The sequence below is a fragment of the Caretta caretta genome, chromosome 4 (assembly GCF_965140235.1).
Source record: "Caretta caretta isolate rCarCar2 chromosome 4, rCarCar1.hap1, whole genome shotgun sequence".
Taxonomy (NCBI): Eukaryota; Metazoa; Chordata; order Testudines; family Cheloniidae; genus Caretta; species Caretta caretta.
Genome location: NC_134209.1, coordinates 99,577,866 through 99,602,464, shown reverse-complemented (window position 1 = coordinate 99,602,464; position 24,599 = coordinate 99,577,866). Strand labels below are relative to the sequence as shown.

The window sequence follows — 24,599 nt, the reverse complement described above, 5'->3', positions numbered from 1 at the left end:
AAAATTGTGATCCATAAATATATGTTTAGTAAACCAACTATGAAATATGTAAATCGACTAATAAAAAGATAAGCAAATTGTGATGAGTCCACTCTATACAATGAGAACACTATAAAATAAATTGAGACAATAACAGAGGTGTTAACTTTTAAAAGAATATTCCGCTCACCTTAGGATAGGGTGACAAGCAGTGTCAGCTAGGAGATTTGGATTAATGCAACAGTATTGCAGAATTGGACTGACTGATCTTAGACAGTAACTTATTTAAAAAAAACAAAACAAACTGCCAGTGCTTTGTCACATAGTGAACTTAATGAAAGTGGGGCTGACTCGGTGATTCCAAAATGCAGAACAGACAGCTTTTAACTGTCTAAACTATATTTTTGCCTTACGCTTGCAAGTTGTTTTTTCCTGGATGGGGTTGATTTATGTAGAAACATGGTTGTATTACCAATTAAACAGTTTCCCTAACTCCAGCTTTCCATAGGGCAAAACCATAAAATATTAATCACAGGGACCAAAGTGTTAAAACTATTCTGTGACTATAGCCTTTGCATGCAGACTAATATTAGAATACTGAGAAAACTAGAACAAAACTTTATTCTTACTGATTTTTCATAAGAAGAGGATTCCACACTCTGCCATGGCCTAAGGAACCTACTCTGTGGTCAGTAATACTTAAAATATTAATATTTTAACATAATTGAAATTGAGAGAGCCAGAACAACCTAACATTTTGGGAGGTACAGTATTTGATAGTCATGAGGGTGCCATGTAAAAAAACGTATAAAATTGTTATTCACAAACTATTTGCTCTGCAGGCAAACATCCAGTCAATCATGGCCTCTGAGAAACAAGTGAACATCCTGATGACGCTGCTGGATGAGGCTCTGAAGGAAGTAGATCAAATTGAGCTGAAGCTGAGCAGTTATGAGGAAATGCTACAGAGTGTAAAAGAGCAAATGGATCAGATCTCAGAAAGCAACCACCTAATTCATCTCAGCAACACGAATAATGTGAAGCTGCTGTCGGAGATAGAATTCCTAGTTGTAAGCATGTTAATTATGGCCTGAAATCTGAAACCTTTTGTATTGGGAAGTAACTATTTATTTTTAGAAGTGTCTTATAATAGCTGTCTTCTTCTAATAGAGTAGCATGAAACTAAACTGTGAGCCAGTGCTTTGCTTATATACTGTACTTGTATGTTATCTTTTAGAATCATATGGATTTGGCAAAAGGTCACATAAAGGCCCTCCAGGAGGGGGATCTGGCGTCTTCTCGAGGCATTGAAGCCTGCACTAATGCAGCTGATGCCCTTTTGCAGTGTATGAATGTAGCTCTTCGACCAGGTAACGCTTTTATTAAATAAAATAAGGGAAAATTTAATACTCTCATTGTTACAGTAGTACCTCTCCTTTCAGGTTTTTGGATAGTTTTTCCACACATAGGGAATCTTGCTCTGTAGCTTCTTCCACTCCTAACAAAAAACCATAAGTCTTAAAATATTTTCTGTTGTGATTTTTAGGACATGATATGCTTTATGCAGTCAAACAGCAAAAACAGCGGTTCAGTGACCTACGTGAACAATTTGCAAGGAGACTTGCCAGTCATCTGAACAATGTGTTCGTTCAGCAGGTAACTTACTTGGCTTCTTTAATCTGGAAGTTTGCAGCTAGATGGCCTTTTTGAAAACTTTGAAAACAAACCATTATAAAGTTTGATGTGATTAACTGAAATCCAAGTACATTTTCTGATCCACATGATAACTTACCTGACTTTGACACATTTATTTACAATAGTCTAATTGTGTAGAATACTAAATTCAAGTAGAGAGATTTCTAATGGTTTCTAACAACTAGACCCCACAGAAATGACCATCTATACGTTGTTGCACAAAATGATCTATATTAAATTTGACATGTACCTTAAGGTTCAGTTTTGTGATATAACCATAGTCATTTATTTTAGCCTTAAAGTTCGATAGCTAAAACAACAAAGAGCAATAGTCAGAGCCAGACTGAGTATTAAAAGATGGACCCTTCCCTACCACAGAAGGGCCCATCTCCACTACAGATATAATTGCATCAAGGAAATTGTATTATGACTATTTGCAAATCTATGGTTATGCCACTGTTCCAGTTCTTCATGTAGCTTGGTTACAAAACATGGCTGAATTTCAGTCTATGCAACAAATTGGAATTATGATATAAGCATGGATTTGGACATAAGGTAAATAGGCTGCCTGATATGATTGTATTTGTAGCAGGGATGAGTCCTACACAATTTAGTAGGACTTTGATCTAGATATTTCTTGTAGTGGAGCAAGTGGTATACTCCCCGTTCTGTAGTTGAATTGTTCTAAAATCGTAAGTGAAGTAACTTTTTAAAATCTTACAATATGGGTGGAGGAGGTTTGAACTGAGGACTTGTAGAAGGTGTTGGATTAAAGTGTTTACAGGGCTAGTTTCAAGCAGAGGAGACTAAAAAAACTCTTGCTTCTGCAATTCTGTGGGGTTTTTTTTGTATGGACCTTGCAGCAAGTAGAATTGTCTTGCTGTGGTTTTGATAGTTGTTTTAAATTATTTCAAATTCATATTGTGCTGAACTTGTTTTCTGTGTGGGGTTGTGGGATTTTCTAGCACCTTTCAATTTTCAACTTTTTTTTTTTTTTGTAATTATTCCTGTATTTTATCTCCAATTAGTTTGCTCAGACCCTTCTTCAGCTCTATAACAGGTCCTACTATCTTTCGGTTTCTGTGAGTACATCAGGTTTGATTCAAGCTTCTCTAATTTTATTTTGTTTTTAAAAGCTTGCTAAATCTAACTAGTAGTTGCAGCTTTGGCTTCATAAATAGGAAACTTGCCTTTACTGATTGCAGGGTATAAGGGCTCCTCCTCCAATGTTCATATCCGCACTCAAGCTTTGTGTGTCTGTTAGTGGACAGACAACATTCACATGGCCTCTGAGGCATAACTAAGGTAGTGAAGTGACAAGTTGCATGAAGAAAACTATTATTACATTTGCCACAAAATGAAAATGTTTGTGCATAACCAATACAAACAGCACCAAACAAAAAAAGCTGGCTGAGATGCTAACTAGTAGTTTTTCTAGGTATTGCAGAAAATGAAGTTTTTCCAATGCAGGATAATCCCATGTGCACATGACATTGTATTTGGCAGTGCAGGTCCTCCCTATAATGGCAAGTATTTCTCTACTCTGTAAAATAACTTGCTGGATCTGCTTAGGAATTGTCATTGTTAGCTTCTGCTCTTTCTAATTTTTTTATCCTCCCTTACATTTAAAAAAAACCCCAAATCTGTGGCATCCCACTTCTTCATCTATCAGTGTGTCTAAATGAACAGGTAGAGACAATAGTGTTCAAGTCCTATGTAAATGGTTCTCATTAGAGAAGCTGGAATGTTGGATTTGCTGGACAGTGCAGTAAGAGGATGGTTGTGTATTTAAGGGCAGATTTATTGAGAACTTGCTTTTCTAATTTTATGCTCCTGATAGTGCTTTTTTATAAAAGTTTAGAGAGAGTTAGCTCTACTTACTACACGTAATATATTGGTAATATATTGGTTGCGTTCATCTGATCTATCACTTAGCTAAACCATACTGTTGTTTTTATACTGGAGGAAACTTCAGAGGGAGGACATATAAATAAACAGTAAACTTACTCAGCCAGTCATATATTCTGTGTTACCTTTGCAAATATTTCTAATCTTTATGCCTGGATAAGTGCTGACACAAGTCCAGTTTCTTCTTTTGCTTAATCCTTCAGTGAACACATTGTGAGGGTGCAAATTCAAAACCCATTCAGCAGATCTGAGTGATTTCGCTACAGGTTCAAGTAGGAAAAACTGATGGACTGGGAAGGAATATGCCCTTGTTTAAATTCTCATCTTCCAGTGTAGCAGGAACAACAACAAATTATACTTTAAATTTAGCATGTTGGACAGTGGCCCATCTGTTGTGTCAAAGGTATTGGTTTATAAGATGGCATACTGTCTTACTGGGCAGTTGGATGAATTCAGTGCAGAGGTTGCCCATTTAAATGTATATGAAAAACGTCTCTAACTGGCGCATTTTCTCTTGTCTTTAACATCTTGTTGAGAGTTGCACTTTTTGTTTAGAATTACTTGCGTGATTTATTTGAATTCCTCATGTAAGCACTTTTCTTGTTTCATTAAGAAGCAGTCCTAAACCAGAAAAGGCAATGTGAAAACATGAAGCAGTTCAGTCTTCTCCTCATATATACAATCAATTTATATTGTCAGCTGGATTTATTTAGACATGATAAAGAGAGAATAAACTCCAATGGATTTATCTAAGCTTAGATATCTTAACCTTGAAACTATAATGCAGCTTGTTTCATTTTAAAAACAGAGTTTAGGTACCAGTGCATTCACATATATTTTTATTTTAAAAGATTAATACAAGAAATTCTAGAAATCTGTTGACATTTTAAACAGAAAAATGCAACTCCAGATTAGAGCTCATTGCATTTGCAAAAAAAAAGTCTGCAGTTACTGTTGCTAACATTCAGCAGTTGATATAGTTAAACATTTACTTGTCTGTGTTCTAATCTTATCTTGTTTTCTAAACTTGTATTTTATTAAATAAAATACATCTGTAACTTTAGGATGTTATCAGGTTCTATTAGTAAGGAAAACATAAATCAGCAGGGCTTTCTTCTTTTGGAACAGTGGACAGCAAACTTGATAAAAGCTTGCAGTGCAACATGATAAAAAAACTGTGTAATTTTGTGCTGTATATGTATCTAGGTGGTAGTACACTGAACCAGAGGTGGTACTCCTTTTTATGTGGCATTTTTGGAGGAAAAACACATATTAGTTCTGGGCCCCTAGATACTAGAATTTAAACAAACTGGATGTCATTTGGAGCAGAGCAACAGAAAATATGAAGATGGAGGGATTGACTTGGAAGGAGAAATAAGGAGAACGAAGTTAACTTTGATAGACCATGGCTAAAGGGTGAACACGATCAACTGTAACTATGTGAAGAATGCTAATACCAAGCAGAGAGGGAAATTCTTTGATCTGGTACAAGAGGAGCATGAATCGGAATTATGGGATGAAATAAGCAAAGGAAATTTTGGCTGAATATCTGAGAATGTCCTAACAATAACATCAAGTAAATTGTACAGTAGTCTCGCAAGAGATGTGATGGAAGCTCCAACAGTTGAGTCTGGACTAAACAAAAACAACTGAAATATATATTGTAGGAAACAAGGCTGCATAGTAGGAGGATGAAATAGATGACTAAGAGGTTTTCTGCATTGAATTTCTATGAAAACCCTACCTTAAAAAAGGTGGGGGGCATCAAAGAGCAATTAAGAATATTTTGCTATTACTGAACTAATATACAACCTTTTAACAGTGTTAACTCCCTAACAAATGGGAAGATAATTGCTGCTGTTGATATAATATATTACTTACTCTTGTTTGTTTAAGCCCAGCTGATCCCTGGTTTTTTAATTGTTTTGTTTTAAATAAATATGCAACAGTAAAGACAAACAATACTTAATATGACTACAAAGATCACAGTTTCTCCTCATTCAGCAGAGGTGACTCAAGTGTGGCCTGTGCCCATCTGTGCATATACCAAGGTGTGGCCTGCCTCCTGCAACTCTCAACGTCACTAGTTTCAAGATTTCAGCTGGGTTTTAGAGAAAAATAATTTATCTGAATGTGTGAACTTACTCTTTGCTGGGACAAATAAGAAAAGTCATCTCAATCTAGGAATCATTTTAATGTAATCTGCTACCTCATGCTGTATCCCAAATTGGATGTAGTTTTCTTTATCATTCTGATTCTGCGAAAGGAGGTTGTAATAATAATAATAATAATAATAAAAAAATCATAGTTTGACTAGTTTGTCTAAAGCATTTTAAATACACTGAATTGTTTGGATTGCAGTGTTTAGTTAAGGTTACTTTTCAGTTAATGTGTATATGGAATGTCCAGGTTTAAGTCTCTTAATTTAAATTAGATGTCCATGACTATATCACAGTTGAAAACTACAAAGATTTTGAGTTCTACACACTTCTTTTACAGACATTGGACCTAATTCCCAAGTCTGTCTGAACTGTACTTGGTATGTACTTGATACAGTGGGAAAGGGCTATGGAGGAAGATGGCCCTAAGTCATCTTTTTTTGTTTCTGTGTTCTAGGTACCAAACTGGCATCCATGTAACTTAAAGCAGCCTAATGGCTGCTCTAAACTACACAAACTAAAATAATCTTAGGGCCACCCTGCCAAATGGTCACCCCCATGCCACTTCTGACCTGCTCAAGAATGCCCCTCTATCTGGAGAGAGTGGCTGACAGTGGTTTAAGCTGACTTTACACTACTTGAAAATTCTGTTATGTCACAGGAATCACTGGCTGCCTAATCAGGGCAGTTTGTGTGCCCTTTACACTACCAGAAAAGCACAAAAGTTATAGATGTGAGGGCCAAGATCTGGTCCATAGATTAGTTGTGAACCAGAGGAAAATTTTCCTCCTACATAGTGCAACAAAGTATATAGTGACTTAAAAAAAATTTAAAAATGAAATCTGTGAAATCTAACCTTGAATTGAGCTAATAATCATACAGTCTACTATGTCTCCAGAGTGATTTGTCATCTCAACTTGTATTAAACCAGTGGTCTCCAACCTTTTTACGCACAAGATCACTTTTTGAATTTAAGTGCAATCCAGGATCTATCCCGCCCCTTCCCTGAAGGCCCCCGCCCCACTCATTTTCACTGGGCAGGGGTTTGGGAGGGGGTGCAGGTTCTGGGCTGGGGCAGAGTGTTGGTGTGCAGGAGGGGGTATGGGTTGCTGGCTCGGGGGGGGGGGGGGGTCGGGTTGGGGCAGGGCTCCCGGAAGAGGCCAGTGCGCCCCTGCCCTCCTCTGCAGGCATCGCCCCCACAGCTTCTGTCGGCCACAGTTCCTCATTCCTGGCCAATGGGAGCTGTGGGGGCAGTACTTGAAGGCAAGAGCAGTATGTAGAGGGAGGCCCCTCCCCTGGGGCTGGAGGGGTGTGCCGGCGGCTTCTGGGAGTGGCCTGGGACTGGGGCAGGCAGGGAGCCTGCCTTAATGGTAGCTCTGCTGTGCTGCCGGACTTTTAGCCAGCGGTTGTGATTGAGTGGGAGAGGCTCCAGGATTGACCAGTCGATTGCAATTGACTGGTTGGTGACCACTGTATTAAACACACAAAAACCCTTACTTTAAAAGAACATTATTAAGGTTGCAAAGATATGCACTCAAAAATTAGGAAATACCAGAATTAAGGTTCTCTGTACCACCTTAATTCAGTCCCCTTGTTCATGTGCATTAAGATACAGTTTTAATTACATGATTGCATACTATTTTTTTTCCACAGGCCCTCTGTCAGTTACTGTACAAGATGGACTATGCTCTAGGGATAAATCAGGGTTTTATAGTGAAGGAGGCAGTTGTCTGGTTCATTTCTTGCAGAAGTTAAAAGGCGTGAAGTGAATGAGGCAGTGGATTGCAGGAAGAGTGGATGATTAAGGCAGCTGAATGCTGCTCTTGGAAACTGAATTCTATCCCTGCCCCTGCCCCAGGTTTCCTGTGTGATCCTGGACAGTCACTTAAACTAGTCTTTTCACAGGTGGTTACTGTGTTCCTCATTTTCTCTGGGTGCTTGACTTGAGACCCTGAGGGTCTGTTTGCAGAAAGCTGAGTTAGACTTCTCATCCTAGTCCCAGTTCCCCCATCCCCTCAGCTCCTTGTCCAGTCAATCCCAGCTCCCCTTCCCCGCTCCTCATCCAATCTGCCTCTCTCCACATTCTCTGCCTCTGGTCCTCCTTCTCCTCCTCCCGCATTTCATGCCCTCACTGGCTTCCAGTCCCTGTTTCCATCACCAGACTCTTCATCCAATCTCAGTGGTTGCCTCGCCCCCACTCCTCTTTGCCTTGCCAGTCCAGTTCTCTGCTCGCACCTTGGCTTTTCATCAAATCTGTTTCCCCAGTTCCCATACTTCATTCCTTCCCCACCTCACTAGTTCTCAGTCCCAGTTTCCTTGCTCAAACAGTTCCTGTCTTCCCATGTAGCTCTTCGTTTCATATTGAGTCCTTCCTCCATTGCCTTCCTTGTCTAATCTGTTCAGTCTCCTTTCCCTGCCAGTCTCTCGCCCCTGCCCCTGCTCCTCGTCTCAATCTAATTATCGCACACCCCCAATCTGACTCTTATCCCCTCTGCTTTCAAATCAGATAGCTTCCTCTATGCTTCCTGGGCTTCAGCAGGAGGAACATTGAGACCAGAAGAGGGACAGTTTTTTGTTTTTCATTTCTGGTCCAGACCCAGTCTGGCCTGCAGCAGCAATTGCAGAGAAAGTCTTGTTACCTCCTGTAGCCCAGGGCTGGAGCTTGCTCAGTTGCTCAATACAGATGGGAATCTTCAGTGAGTTTAGATGCTAAATTCAGTCAAGACTCTGCTGCGTATGTGCAAATTATAATTTTTCAGACGCTTATAACTTGGCCAAATTTGGTCTGATATTCACAGGGACACCAAAAGACAAATCCATGATATAAAGGTCACCCCCATTCTCCCACCCTGCCAAATTTCAGGTCCAAGCTCTACAACATGGGGACACTAGAATATCTCAGTTAAAGTCATCAGAATTTTTTAACACAAGCAAAATAACATAGTATTTTTTCTGAATGGGTAAATGGTTTTGGTTGAAATTAAAAAAAATAAATAAATAAAAATCGGTTTTGAGGCAGACACCTGGCATAGAAAATTTCAGCCCCAATGGTTAAAGTATGTCATAGTTATAAGCAACTGAAAATCAGGCCTTCTAATGGGAAATATTGGGCAACTTCAATAGGCAGTGCTACCAGCCCTGAGTATGGTATAGTAATGTCTCTGTATTGTTGTTTGTATTATAACGGTCCCCAAAGGTCCCATCTGAAATCAGGTCCCCGATGTAATCCAGCTCTTTTAATCAGTGGATTACAAAACATTTTACAAAGGAGGTTGGTATCATCACCGTTTTACAGATGGGCTAACTGAGGCACAGAGGGGCAGTGACTTGCCAAAGATCACCCAGCAGGCCAGTGGCAGAGTTAGGAATGGAACCCAGATCTATCAAGTCGTAGTCCAATGTCCTAGTCACTAGGCCAACGCAGGATATCATTTAAGCTATTAACTGCAGATAAATGACATGTGAAAGAAGTAATTTTCAGTTTCACTTTTCTGTTTTCTTTTGTTTATCTGACTGTGATAATTTTTAGTCTAATTAGATAACATTTGTAGTGGTATGTTTACACATTGCTTCTATGCTTATTTTAATGTTTTCTTTTATCAAGGGTCATGACCAAAGTTCCACGCTTGCCCAGCACTCTATTGAGCTGACATTACCCAATCACCATCCCTTTCACAGAGACTTGCTTCGATATGCCAAATTGATGGAGTGGCTAAAAAGTACAGATTATGGAAAATATGAAGGGTTAACAAAGGTATGAGACTCAGATATTGGATAAATTCTCTCTAGTGCTATGTGTTTCATTATTTTTGGATAAGTGTCTTATTCTCAATTTGAATGTTAAATTCTGATTTAAAAAATCACAGCTCAGATGTTTTAATCCCTGATCCTTCTTTCCCTACTTTTTTCTTGGTATTATCGTCATTTACTGTGATATACACTATAAACTCCTCTAGAGATAGGTGTTTTTAATATCTGTACAAAGTTATGGCACTTAATAAATATGTGATACCTTTAAATACACATTTTTCCATTGTGTGCACTAACAGCATACATAATTAAAAAAATAATTCTGGAAAATAACTCTGGTATAAATGATCTTCTTAGTTCCACAGAACTCATTGTTAATCCATTTTTAGAGGCTACTTTAAATAGAATAGGAAAAAATCTCAATTTTAGTTATTTTTAAAAGTTTTGTTTTGTAAGTTGTTTGAACAGGTTTTTCAAAAATACCATGAAGTGAAAAATTAACCACAGATTGTACAGTAATTGTTCGGGTGTAACTGAAGGCAACATTTGGCCCTTAATAGTGAGGTTTTTTTGCTCTTATTAAACACACTATTTTTAAAACTGATACAATGGATGACAATTATTAGCAATCCTGATACTGACAATTTTCTGTTATGAGCAACTTTTTGCTAGGAACCAACCCAATCCGATTGATTTGAATGTTAATGGCATTTGGCTATTAGCAACTGTCATGCCATTTACTAACCATTGTTTTTGCTGTACAACCCCACAGGTACTCACTTCCTGTGGAAAGTCCCAGATGCAGGCAGGTTTGCATGGCTGCTGCCAGGGAGGGAAGCACTTGATTATGCTAATCCTGGGCTCCTGGAGCAGTCTGGACAGTGCATGGAGGGGGGCTGTGCAGCCCTGCAGGTGCTCAGTGCCTCTGCTTCCTGTAGAAAGCCCCAGCATTCAGGCTACAGCCCTGCTGCTTCCCTTCATACCGCCCACCTTCCCAGATTTCCTTCCCACTCCACAGTACCTCCTGCGTTTTCTTCTGTATTGGTAGTGGGTACCTAGCTGCAGGGCTGCTCTGTGCTGCTGTCCTGGGCGTGGGTTTTTTGCCTATTGGCAACTTTTGGTTATTAGCAGCTTTCTGCTAGGAACTGAGAGGTTGCTAATGAGTGTCATCCATTGTAAATTCAGTCAGTCTTAAGTATTAGAGTTTTAAAGCAGACTCCTAAAAATGATCCTGAAATATTCAACTAGTTGTGTCTTCTTTCATGTCATATAAGCAGAAGTTGGTTAAATGCCCAGTAGAAGACTGACGTCTTACAGTCTCTTTAATTATCTTTTTTACAAAGAAAGTAATTTGTTCCCCATTTTAGTCAGCATTCATGTAAATTAGGTATGTGTCCTGTTAGAGAGTATTTGTACAGAGACTGAATGGTAAATTTCTAGAACATTTTCATACCTTTCAAGTGTACACAAACTATATTTGATAGTCTTCTTTGGTATCCTGTTCTAATTTTTCCTCGTTCTTTTGATTTGTTTGAATTGGGCTGTAAGCTAAAGTTAGGGATATACTCAGAAAACAACAGTCCTTTTACTGGAATTTTTTCTTTTGCAGCTTTGTAGTTAAAGTAGTGCTTTTGAATAATATAATATTCAAATGAGCAAATAAATCAATAACACTTTCTAACTGTGAGCTCAATGATTATTAGTGATGTAACTTAAAATGTAATGAATTATTTAGTTTGTTTCCCCCGATAATGAAAGTAAGTAACCTTGTGACTGCCAAGAGGACTTATTTTGTGCTTGTAATGTTTTTTGATAGAAATAATAAAATGCAGTAACTTCCAAGAACTGAAACTAGATTTCCCCACTAGCACAGGTTTGTGGCTATTAGATCATTAAGCAAACTAAATATTTTTTCAATTTGTTTTACTTACTTTCTGAGAAATAATAGTAAAAATAATGGACTGAACACCATTGTGGAAAGTAGAAGTAGTTACCGTTGTATGTAAAAGTGGTGATAACGGTTTAGCAACTTTGGGGAAGGGCTGAGTTCCTACTACTATTCCTTGAAGTAGGCAAAATAGAGAGTAATGAGATGTGTGTGTAGTATGTGCTTGTGTGTGCGCACACGTACAACCCTAAAGATAGGCATTTGCTTGCCCTCCTTGTCACGTGAGCTTACACACATGCACATATGGTTTAATAGGGAAATATTCTTCCAATAGGTTCTTGTTACATTTTTGCACTGATAGTTAGGAATGGATTAGCAATTTATGGAGGGATTTATGGACTCGTTATGTCAAGTGATTAACATTTGAGGAAAATATGAAAACAAATACCTACAGAGGGCACTTCCATTTGTGGTGCTGACTAAGAGATTGTTTTATATAGCGAATTCAAGTTATAAATCAAGCAGTCACAGTCAAATAATTTATACTTTAGTTGTGAGAAGTTTTTTTCTTTTTGAAATTTAAGCTTTTTTAGCAACGATGCAAGCCAAAATTAAAGCTTCTTCTGTAGCTTACAGTAAAGAAGATACATACAACAAATAAAGGACCAGTATCACTGAACCTGGTGGCAGGGAAGTGGAATTTATAACATCTTGAGCTAGCTTTGCCTTCTGTTTCTCAGCAGGGATTCATCCTGTGGGAGGCAAACTTTCAGGGTTTTTGCCTGGGGAGCATATCTTTTTATTTGCTGCTAGAGGCTCAGTAGAGCCCAGTAGCAAAGGCTGTAAAGGGGATTAATTGAATTATCATGTCCCCCTGCCACTCTGGCCACCCCCAATAACCGTGGGCTGTGCTGGCCATTTATATTCCCCCTTGGTGGGGAGGTTACAACCTACCCCAGTGGATTTGTTGCTTCAAAGCTTCTTCTGGTAGCATAGACTACTAAGGTTTTATATAGTCCAAATCTTTAGATGCAAGGCACCAAGAGCATTAGCTTGTTCATTTTATTTGCAGGTTGCCATTTATAATTCTGGGTTATTGCATTTGTTCAGATTACAGTACTTATGCTAAACTGTTTTTGTTTTTCACTTAAGAATTACATGGATTATTTATCACGGCTATATGAAAGAGAAATTAAAGATTTCTTTGAGGTTGCCAAGATTAAGATGACGGGCACAACCAAAGAAGGAAAAAAGTTTGGTAAGCTCCCAAGAGACACATACCTTTGCTTTTAGTTTTTTGTTCGTGTTGTAATAAACAGTTATGGCAAATCATTCAGAGCCAACTTTGTAAATGACTGTTTTGTGCCTGAACTGGAAAGATGCTACATTTGGCAGGCATGGTGAAAGTCCGAGGATAAATATGGGATCATCAAAAATGTATTAGGTACACTGCAAAAGCCCTCAGTGTGACACTTGTAGTAAATTAAAAGGGAGTAGAATGAGATAACTTGAAGAATGAGGCATGACACTATATATGTCACTGTGAGTGCAGATCATTGTTTGAGACCTAACACCGCATTATTGTTTAAAAACTTATTGGGATTTTAACACTGAAGCAAATTTGAAAACAAACATTTTATCCAAAGAAAACTATTTGGCAGTGTTTTAGTGTTACTTGTGCTACTAAGAGATTTGTATTTTAATAAATACTTATGAGAGATTTTGAGGAAGCTAACTTAAACACTAATTCTGCCCATGGGGATGTACATACATGAGTTTCAAAGGGAGCTATGTACATGCATCTGAGGTTGGAAATTGTATTTAGTTTCCCTTTTGATGGGTGCATGTATCCCCTTTTGGGAAAAGGAGTTCACTCATGCGTATGAAAGGGAATCTATACCCAAAATAATAATGCTGTCTAGCAGCAAATAATAAAGAAAAACATGTGAAAGGTAGATGGATTTGTATGTATTTTAATGTTTGGTATAGACATATGGCCTTTAATCTCTGATCATTTTACTATTGAAATGAAAGAATGCAATTAATTCTGCTTTGCCTTTTTTAATACAGTGAGTAAATCTTTGATGCACTTTTTCAGATGATATAGTCTATTTGTTAATATGCCTAAATTTGCCATAGCAGATGATTGAACATGGAGCACAAATGGTTCCCTAAGGTTTTCAGAAGAACAACTTGGGGCAGAAGAAGTCCTGAATCTTGAAATGTTAACTTACCTTATTGGTCAAAGTTTAAAAAATAAATAAATAATCCCCGCCTCCTCCCCGCCTCTTAAAATAACCCTATATTTTTTTCCATTATTTTTTTACTATTCCCTTGTGATCCACTTTGGGAGGAAACCACGTTATCCATAGTAATCATATTCTGGACTTATGACACATTATTGTGAACTGTGGATAACAGATCTCTGTTTTAGAGAAAAGAGATTATTCACATATGTGAATTTAAAAGAGCCAAGAGAATTTCTATTAAGATTCATATTTGTGTAAACTTCGACTATATTTTTTTAAAGCCTAGCAATCTTTTCAGTCTAGCAAGAGCTTGGAGAAATTTTCTATAAATTTATCTAGTGTAAGATTAATTACTTTTGTAACAGTTCTACTTAAACATAGACATATTCTTTTATAGTTTGTCATGTAGCAAGCCAAACTGTTGCTTTCTCAGACCTTCAGTAAGCCAGGGAAGAACTTCCTTCTCATAGGACATTCTGAGATATGTCCTCCAGTATTCATGCAGAGACTGAGCAGAATCTCTTTCTCAAGGAGTGAGTAGGCTTCAGTCTTTGCACAGAAACAGAACTGGCATTCTGCAGTTGCATCCACGGAGGAAGTTCCTTGCTACCCAACCCAGGAATTAATGAGCAGCTTTCATGGATTCATATCCCAGAATCATGGATTGTCTGTGAAGTCCACAAACAAATTCAACCTGAATTAGACCATAGTGGTAGTATAGGAAAATACACTGCTCTGCACTGTTCATGTTCTTAATGTTATCCGTTGTGCAAAGGGGGGAGGAGAAGCATCTCAGATCTCTACAGATAAATAGTATTTCATTTTGCCTTTTAAATGTCAGCTGATTTTTTTTTAAATGAATGTGAAAACCTGTTTAACAATGCCGAATTAAAAAGACTTTGTGCATTTGAGGAAGTTAGTGCATATTCCTAAAAGATGTTTTGTTGAATTAATGTGCATTTCTTTAATAATGAAAAAATTACTGTGTAAGGAACAGACAGAGACTTTTTACAGAGTAGGTTGTGGGATATCAGACACTGCCAGTCTTTGAGCTGTGTTGGGGTTTTCTTGCCTTTTGCTTCTTTGCAATTTCTGGAATGAAGCTTCAATTTGAGTATCTTCAACGCAGAGTCTGCTGGGAGAATTCTTTTGGTGCTCTGTACTAGCAGAAGGCTCTTTTTTTGGAAGACAGTGACACAAAAAAGAGAGCAGTAAACTTCTGGGATAAATTCTTCCTTGCCTTAACGGGATGTATTTTTCTTCCTCTGTTAAAGCTAGAATCTTGTTATCTTCAGTGCATTTAAATACAATGAGCTGAAAGACTCCTAGAATCTTAGAAATGTAGGGCTGGAAGGGACTTCAAGAAGTCATCAAGTCAACCCCCCTGCGCTGTGGTAGGACCAAGTAAACGTAGACCTTCCCTGACAGATGTTTGTCCAAGTTTTTAAAGGATATCAGTGATGGAGACTCCACAACCTCCTTTGGAAGCCTATTCCAGAGCTTAACTCCCATTACAGTTAAATAGCTTTTCCTAATATCTGCCTTAAGTCTCCCTTGCTGCAGATTAAGCCCATTACTACTTGCCCTAACCTTAGTGGAGCTGGAGAACAATTGATCACCTTTCTCTTTATAACAGTCCTTAGCATGTTGGAAGATTATCAGGTCCCCAAATCAGTCTTCTTTTCTCAAGACTAAACATGGCCCTTTTTCTCAACCTTTCCTCATAGGTTTTCTAACCCTTTTATCCTTTGTTGCTCTACTCTGGACTCTCCAGTTTGTCCACATCCTTTCTAAATTGTGGTGCCCAGAGCTGGATGCAGTACTCAAGTGGGGGCCTCACCAGTGCCAAGCAGAGAAGGACAATTACCTCCTGTATCTTACATACAGCAATCCTGTTAATACATCCCAGAATATTAATCTTTTTTGCAGCTGCATCACATTGATGAATCATATTCAGTTTGTGGTTCACCATAACCCCCAGATCCTTTTCAGCAGTACTACCGCCTTGACAGTTATTCCCCATTTTGTAGTTGTGAATTTGATTTTTCCTTCCTAAGTGAAGTACATGTGCACTTGTCTTTATTAAATTCCATCTTGTTGAATTCAGACTAATTTGCCAATTTGTGAAGGTCATTTTGATTTTTCAACCTGTCCTCCAAACTGCTTGCAACCTGTCCTAGCTTGATGTCAGCTGCAGATTTTGTAAACATACTCTCTACTCCATTATCCAAGTCATTAATGAAAATATTGAATAGTACCAGACCCAGGACTGACCCCTTTGGATCTCTACTAGTCATGCCCTCGCAATTTTACAACAAACCTCTCTGAGTACAGCCTTTCTAATGCTAATACATAATGTACCATGTGACAACAGTATGTCTTACCTACCAGATGATACTTTGTTCAAGGGTGGTCCTTGGCTATATTTCTTTGTTCTGCAGTGCCAGTCGATGGGGTTAGGGATCAGAGAATCTATGAAGAAACCAATACCAAATATGCAGTACTGTGGTAAAATATAAAATAGTGCAGATAAAAATTAAGCTGGAATTAAATTTGAGTCTGACATCCTAAAACCGTCTGTGTTGATGCCTAGTTGAGAAATCGGTGTTGAAGAGCATTTGCACATCCATATTTGTACAATTGAAAGTAAATATCTGTCCTCTTAGAATAGGACCAGCTTGCCAGCTCCACTCTGATGGGGTGGTTCTTTGCAGGATTATACACATATACATTTCACTTTTTGTTTTATATGTGTCCAGTGCATTCAAGTCAGAGACTTTTGCCAGCAGTACTACTAGGTGGTGCACAGGCTCCTGCTCAACATGTGTTCTCAGGAGAGGGCATAAAAGGGGCTTGTCCACTGTCTTCCTGGTCCCGAAGAAATACTTCACCCTCTCCAAACTGATAGGACCCTATTTTGAGCCAATGGCTACAATTTCATTATCTTTATTTTCTCTAAAGAAAGTGGTTCTTGGTGGCAGTCATTTCTGCAAGGAGGATTTCAGAACTTGCTCTCTTGGCTGACCCTCCTTTCATGGTATTCCATAAGGACAAAGTATCTCTTAGGCCTCACCCTAAGTTTATACCTAAGGTAGTGTCAGTCTTCCATTTAAACCAAACAATCTTTTTGTATTTTTCCTGACATGTTAATTTAAGGCTGAAAAAGCATTCCATACTTTGGATGTTTGTAGAGCACTGGCGTTTTACTTGTACCACACTAGGTCTTTCAGTTCTTACTCCAGGCTCTTTGTAAGCTATGTTGAAAGAATTCAAGGTCAATCAGTGTCATCTCCTTGAATCTCATGCAGGGTTTCTGACTGTATGAAGCTCTGCTATGATCTTGATAAAGTCTCTCCTCCATTGAGAATAACATCTCACTCCACTAGGGCTCAGTCCACCACATCACCATTCCTGAGCAATCTTCCAATAGCTTGTTTATGCAAGGCAGCAACATGGTCGTCTGTGCATACTTTTCCCACTCATTACACCATGATTCAAACCTCTTGAGATGATGCCAGCTTTGCAAGTTAGTGGTACAATCCCTGTGTAGATGATCCAAAGTCGTCCTCCCTGTAAGGGAATGTCTGAGGAATCACCTCCAGTGGAATGTGTATGTGCACAATCACTCAAAGGAGAAAAAAGGTTATTTATCTGTACAGTAACTATTATTCTTTGAGGTATGTTGTGAACATGTACTTCCCACCTTCCCTGCTACTTCAGACTTTACTTAAAGTGGTGCGAAGGAATGGAGAGGTAGGCGGCAGACATGCCTGTTTTATGCTGTCACCTGAGAGCATGAGGTGAGCGGGAACATATGCATCACCTTGTGGTAGTATTGGCAGAAGTCTCCAACTCGAGTGCAGTAAGCACACATTCACCTAAAATGGAATGTGTATGCACAACACAACTCAAAGAACAATAGTTACTGTACAGATAAGTAACCATTTGGTGTTTTTGCGTCTGTAACTTGAAAAATTCATGCTCGCCAAGAATTGTTGAATCCTACTAACTTTTTTGCTTCTAGAGCATGTGTGCAAGTGCTTTCCACTGGTGAACTTAGAATCCTTTATCACAAACACAGGGCAATATTACCCTGTCACAGGGTACTCTAAACTGCTTACTAAAATGCAGTTTTTTGCTTGAGGAAACTGCTTATTTTATTTTTCAGACCAGCAGGATATTCAGGGGATAAACCTTTTAAAAATGAGTTGCATCTTTATGTAAATGTTGTTATTGGTAGTGACTTTTTTTCTTAGCCTGGCAACATCTGCAAACTGGAAAATTGTTAATGCAACCTGAATGAAAAACACACTACTTCTCACTGTGAAAAGCAAAACTGAGTTGTCAGCAACAGCAATATACAATAGGCTGGCTGGTCTTATTGTAGAAAAGAATATTATTGAAAGGACTTTTGCAGTCTTAATAGATTTTTAGTTAAAGAGCTGGAAGATAATGCAGGTAGCCCTGATTCAGTACAAGTCTGCACAGGATTAATCTGTTTGCATTTCTCTTTGTTTGGTATCAATATGATTTACAGTTTATTTGCACACTGTTCTGGTAAACTGCAAATCTCATCCAATATCAATCTTTGCAAATAAGACTCAGTATTTTGGTGGTCTTTTCTGTGTTAAGGAGAATTTGATGTATAAATGTTTAACAAGTCAGAGTTTTCCTCTGTGTTTTGTTTTAAGAAAAATGAAAGTTTAATATTTTGAAACGTATACTGTGTTTTCCATGTAGTTAGAGACTGAATTTCTAGAACAGTAACTCCCCAACTATATGTGTTTGCAACTATAGTTACTTGCTGCTTATAGTTCTCTGCATGTTTCTTTCCAGCTAGTGCTTAACTTGCATCTTGTGCATGGTTTGTGCAAACTGCATTTTTAACTTGTCTTTGTCTTTGATGCTTGCAACCTAATCCATGCCAGCTACACTGCCTCGAAAAGAAAGCGCTGTCAAACAGGAAACAGAGAGTGAGTATGATTAGTGCATTAGTATGTATTGTCAATGCATGTGTGTCTATGTATAGGTGTAGTTATATATAATGGAAAACCCATTAACCCTAAAGCTAACTGTTCAGGGTGCAATAAGTATTTGTAAGCAAAACACATCCAAGAGATGTTGAACATAGTTGGCAATTATATTAGATGGAACATACAGAATGAAAATTAATAATCGGTTTCTCTGTGATTTTGAGATTTATGAAGATTTACGACAGCATTTTACTTGCAGTTTGAATATAACAGGAGATGTTTCTCTTTACTTTGTTTTTGAACTGAGGTGTCTCATCATAGCAAGAGCTCTTCCTTAAGTCCTCTTCTCCCCCTGCCGCACTTTATTCCCAACTGTCATTAACCAAAAGAGTGTGAACTATGGAAAAAACAAGTCCAAGAGAATATGGAGAGTATCTTCAGATACTCAAGTGTTTGCTCTACTATTTTCCTTTCAGAATAATTTCCCCACCGGCTCTCTTTGCTCTGTGTGCTGCTGGAAGATGCTCTTAAAGTATCACAACTGGAGTTCCCATCCAGCTTTCCTTTCAGAAAGGAGAGTACCTGCCCCAGCATATTTGCTATACTTGCTGGTCCCAGGTGCAAAATGTCCAAAGTGGCTCCTGATGTCAGTTTTCCTTTGTTATTCTACAATGCAGACTTAGGTAGCTGCATTGTAATTAACTCTGAAAAACACTTAAATATTCCAGTTAGGCTTGTAATGAAGAAACGTGTATACAATAAAACCACTTAGATAAGGTACAAACTATTCAGTAGAAAGAATATTGACCATCTCTATGGGGACTAGGAGTGCTGTTTTGGATATACCTATATTTTTCTTTTCAAATGTATTTTATTCCACGTAGGCTACCATCTTTCATAGTTTCATTATTTCATAGGTCTTCATGGAAGTTCTGGAAAATTGACTGGGTCTACCTCTAGCCTAAATAAACTCTCCGTTCAGAGTTCAGGAAATCGCAGGTCTCAGTCATCCTCGCTGTTGGATATGGGAAACATGTCTGCCTCTGACCTTGATGTGGCTGATAGAACTAAATTTGATAAGGTAAAACAAAAAATGTAATGTAATATTTCTCCTTAGTTTTGAACTTTAGATAGTCATGAATCCACATTTTGTTTACTGTCTGAAAATGTTCGTTCATGCCCAGGAGTGTGTGTGTGTGTGTGTCTCTGTCTCTCTCTCTAATGTAATAATGTTTTAAATTCATTTAGAATGAATACATATATGTCAACACTTAAATATGATATGCATTGTGCATTTGCTTAAGACTCTAACAGATTTAATTATGCAGACGCTAACTTTAACCATAGTTAAGATTGCAGTTGTTTTCATTATAAGCCCAGTTTTGCTGACCCTCCTCAAAAGTTCCCAAACAAAGGAATGTTGGCCAAAAAATTGGTGGGTTAAGTCTGGGACCAACTTATATTTTTTTTTACCAAAGATGAAGCGAATTGATCATGAGATTCCTGAATTATGACACCTTCATAAGAGAGGAGTTCAGAAAGTATTGTGATGCGTTTTGTAAATTTGTTGGCAAATTGGAAAGAAGGAAAGAGAATCTCATTCACTCGACCATCCAGTAGAGATCTAGTACAGAAGACAAAAGAATAATTTAAATAAACACCAATTTCTAAAATTAACCATTTAAATGTCACTTGCACATTTACTTTGGCTGCCTTAAACTATGGCACCAAATGATTGCTGGAGTCCTCACTTTTTTTTTTTTTAAATGGAGGCTAAGTCTGTAGCCCTGTCCATTGCAGAAATAGACCTAAAAATGTAAACCAGTATTTAGGGAGGATTCTCAATGGATAAGGGAAAATTTTCCTACCAAAACTGTATTTAGTCTTGCAAAATATTGTAAATTAAGATATATTTTTAAAAAGGAAGAGGGGAACCAATTATAGTCTTCTAATACTTTTTTGCCAAGTGCTATGGTGAAAATGGAAAGTGGGGAAACAATTAAAATTAAGTTTTTTATAGGATTATTTTAATTGAGGAGATGAATACCTTGTTTGTGTGTGGTGTTGCCTGGCACCACCAATCCTTGCTAACTTTTCCTGTTTTAATTGTTGTTTTTTGGCTAACTGCAGTTTACCTGTAAGGATTTTTACCTCTAAGTTACTGACATACACTTGCAGTCATAACAGGTGTTTTTCTATGAAACTGAATAAAAATCCTGGTCCTGTCTGTGAAAATTAGTAATTTTGTAAGAATTCTGATATTCTGTTACAAGTCAACAAAAATAGATATAATCCCTTCAAATGGTTTGGTTTTTGTTTTCATCTTTTAATTATTTTAAAAAGTCCTCGTCCTTTATTTCTACATGTAATCTTGCGTGTGGTGAAGAAATGTATACACAGAGTTATGTAATTTGTTGTGCTTGCCCAATAACTTTTTTGGATAAATCTTTCCCTAATTAGTTTCTAGTGATTGGATTTACTGCTTAATCTTAGTAGTGTGGTAAGCTTTAACAGTTACCATGCATTTAGTTCCTAAATACTTGCAAAGAAACTGATTTAGTTTACTGTATGAGGGTGACACAGTAGACTAGAAATGTCTTTGAAAGAGTCTTTATGGATTGGTGGTTGACAAATAATTTTAATAAATTAAAATGTTTGCCCAAAAAGTAGCTTCACTGTTTAATTCGATTTTATTTTAAAATAACTCAAGATCACCCTCTATTCCAAAAGTAAATACAAAAACTTATTTACCAATTTCACCAGATGCTAGTACTTAATACACAAAAACTTTACTGTGAAGCAGTTAGGGTTGGCACATACAGAACATACCTGACACAAACCCATAAAGAAATGGTAAGTTAAGCCACTTAACATACCCTCTGTTCATCCACTCACAGGCACCCACCTTACCAGTTCCACAACTACAGTATTTGCTGCAGATCATGCACCAAAGTCTTTTGCTGTGCCCCACTCAATCTGTGCTTCTGCACACACCCCTTTACCAAGCTACCATGTGCCAACAGAACACACCGCTGCACCAAATGTCCACAACTAATAATATGAAACTGCAGCATAGTATTTGAAATTTTTTCCCAATATAAGAATAGCAGCTCGCATAGCTTCATCTACTGTGGATAGAAACACTTCTGTGAACTACTTCCTATTTTCTTGTTCCCTGCAGCTACATATGTGGTATGATTGCTTAACAGTCTATAACTGTACCAGGTATGGATGCAATTTGTTTGGTTATAACCTTATTTGAAATAGGTTGTAACAACGCTGTTACAAGCTCTCATGTGGCCAGATATTTAATGGCTTTTGAATTAGTAAATACTTCATCCTGTAGTCTTAGAATTCAGTTGGCAAACTTGTTGGGGCGGGGGGAAGAGATGGGTAGCATTCAATTTTCCTTTCTCCCCCTTCCTCTCCTATTTAAAGTGAATAACAAAGAATTATGTTTCACATGGTCGTAAAACTTTATATAAATCTACCTTTTAAAAATATGACTGTTTTACTGTTAGAACTTTTGGAAATCATAATGCTTTTCATTCTATTGCTTTTATAAATGTTCAGGTAGAAATCTAGCTTTAGAGTTTGAGTGCAGAAGGTATTGTATGGAACAAGCTCTGATGCTTCTTGGGGTACCTAGGACTGCGAGTTACCTTGTAATCCCCTTGCCTCCAGTGAGAGAGACTTGCTAGTGCTTAATTGAGTGTCAGCTCTCTGACACCTCTGGCCTAGTAGGAACTCAATCTCATCAGGGCTATGCCAGCCCTTACTTTGGCTTGTATGTTAACAATAGGCATACCTCAATCGCAGAGCCCCTGTGAAGCACTCCCCTGTAATGGCCAGCCCCTAACCACTGGACACTTGCTGAAATTAGCAGGTTTGCACCAGCCTGTTTGATTCAACTGAGGATCAGCTGTTATGTAACATCGCAGCAGTGAGAGAGATTGATTGTGAAAACAATCATAATTTTATTATCAAAGGCTAAGGTTTAATGGATAGTGAGTAAGGATAATAGAGACAGAAAGATTACATACAAAACAAAATCAATACAAGCTTTCTAGAGACTAAACTTTACCAGACTAACCATCTGTCTAAAAGCAGACTTTATATTCTCTGAAAGCTTTCTTGCATCATTTCTAACCTAGACTGATTGGGAACATGTTTTCATAACGCTGCTCAGTTACTTCTTCAGGTGCAGGATAAAGAGGTGTCATTTTGCCTTCTCCATCCTCCAAAATTCATTGTTTGTTCCCAGAGTCAGGATGACCTTGGTGGTCTATTCTCTGGCATGCCAACACCATGTTGACTTGTATGCAAATGGAGTTTCCATTGTGTTGGCTTAGTATACTTAATTTACAAGTAAACTGAGGCAGACAGGTGGATATACATCCTTTGGCAGAAACCTGTTTATCAACCCTGCCTTGAGTCAGACTTTTTAAGAATATATTTTTATTGTGTGTGTATCAAGGGTGGCAGAGTCAGCCCAAAAGTGGAGAGGCCAGGGGCCGGGACCAGGGCTCCCTGCCCCTCCCCTTCCATCCAAGGCCCTGCCCCTGCCAAACCGGAAGCTGGAGGAGGCTGGGAGCCATGGACCTTCCGCCTGCTAGGGGAGGAGGTCCAGAGCAGCCCCCGGCTTGTGTCCGTGCCCAGGGCCAGGGTCCACGGCTACCCACAGCTGTCAGCACACAGCTCTTACCTGGACTTGGCTCTGGCCAGGGGGCTGCAGCTCGGCCATGGTAAGAGCTGTGGGGCACCATGCTGCAGACCCTCCATCTGCCCGGGAGGGTCTGTGGGGGTGCCTTGCCATCCACGGCACGGCACCCCGCAACTGCCTGGGCTCCCCGGACGGGCTCCAGCTGCTGGCCTGGCCGGGGGAACCTCAGGGGGAAGAGGAGTAAAGTGGATAGGCCACGACCCCCAGCTCCTCCTATTCTGGTGCCACTGACATATATCTGTCCATCATAACCTCTTGCATGCTAATTGCACAAACATTTCACAATGATATTAATGACCAGTGTGAACCCAGCTTTTATTGAAGACCTCACATGATATTCTTTATGGATATATACTATGAATGCAGTGTGCTAGGTGTAGCTAATTTGTTAGGCCTGTTAGGAGTTGTTGTTACAGAACAGTGAACCCTTTGTCAGCTGACCTCCAGTGGTTCTTAGGATCGCACAAGCAATGGAAAATAAATTAAAACAAAGAATATTGTTATAATTGGCTATAGTGCATTGAGGGGTGTGTGTATGGGTGTGTTTAATCAAATTATTTTGGTTTACTTTAGATCTTTGAGCAAGTTCTAAGTGAACTGGAGCCCCTGTGTCTAGCAGAACAGGACTTTATTAGCAAATTCTTCAAGCTACAGCAGCATCAAAGCATGGGAACAACAATGGTATGACTTATTTCAATTTAGCTAAAATGATATATAATCTATGAATGGTCTTTAACTACAAAATTGTTGTATTAGGTGTTGAAATAATATTGTGGCGATGAAGGCCCAGTTGCTACAAATACACATGATAACTCCCACTAAAGTCAGTGGAGCTGCTCATATGAATAAAGTTGTTCAAATGCATATGTGTTTGCAAGCAGAATTTTTTTAGTTTGCAAGTGAATATCAAAGAAGTCTAGAGTGCATAATGTATTTTAACCAGAATGTCTCAAATCCATTTTTCCTCGTAAAGGGAAATCTGAATTTACTTTACAATTAAACAGTGGAAGAAGAAAAAGTTGTAGTAAATTAGACCCTTTCTTTTATTTTGAATTATTTTCACTCTAAATATATTGTTGAAGTGCTAAGAAACATGGTATTTGGCATAATGGTGGCAAATAAAAGGGGGAAAATCTAGAATGTAGAAAACCTTTACAGCAGAGGAGGGCAAACTACTGCCCGCGGGCCACATCTGGCCCGTGGGACCGTCCTGCCCGGCCCCTGAGCTCCTGGCCTGAGAGGCTAGTCCCTGGCCCCTCCCCTGCTGTTCCCCCT

At 38.5% G+C, this 24,599-nt stretch overlaps 1 protein-coding gene across 13 annotated transcripts in view; it reads left to right on the top strand.

The window, feature by feature from the left end:
• Window positions 1-24,599, top strand: part of EXOC1 (exocyst complex component 1) — a 57,519-nt gene that overhangs the window by 16,564 nt on the left and 16,356 nt on the right. For 6 of the 13 annotated variants that reach the window (XM_075127901.1, XM_048848237.2, XM_075127906.1 and 3 more), the window contains 9 exons: window positions 822-1,049; window positions 1,217-1,349; window positions 1,526-1,635; window positions 2,703-2,756; window positions 9,346-9,495; window positions 12,532-12,637; window positions 18,557-18,601; window positions 19,519-19,682; window positions 23,898-24,005. In XM_075127901.1, coding sequence (XP_074984002.1) covers window positions 822-1,049; window positions 1,217-1,349; window positions 1,526-1,635; window positions 2,703-2,756; window positions 9,346-9,495; window positions 12,532-12,637; window positions 18,557-18,601; window positions 19,519-19,682; window positions 23,898-24,005 — 1,098 coding nt within the window. The remainder of the gene's footprint in view (window positions 1-821; window positions 1,050-1,216; window positions 1,350-1,525; window positions 1,636-2,702; window positions 2,757-9,345; window positions 9,496-12,531; window positions 12,638-18,556; window positions 18,602-19,518; window positions 19,683-23,897; window positions 24,006-24,599) is intronic. The other 7 variants (XM_075127908.1, XM_075127904.1, XM_075127907.1 and 4 more) reach the window with 3 other exon arrangements.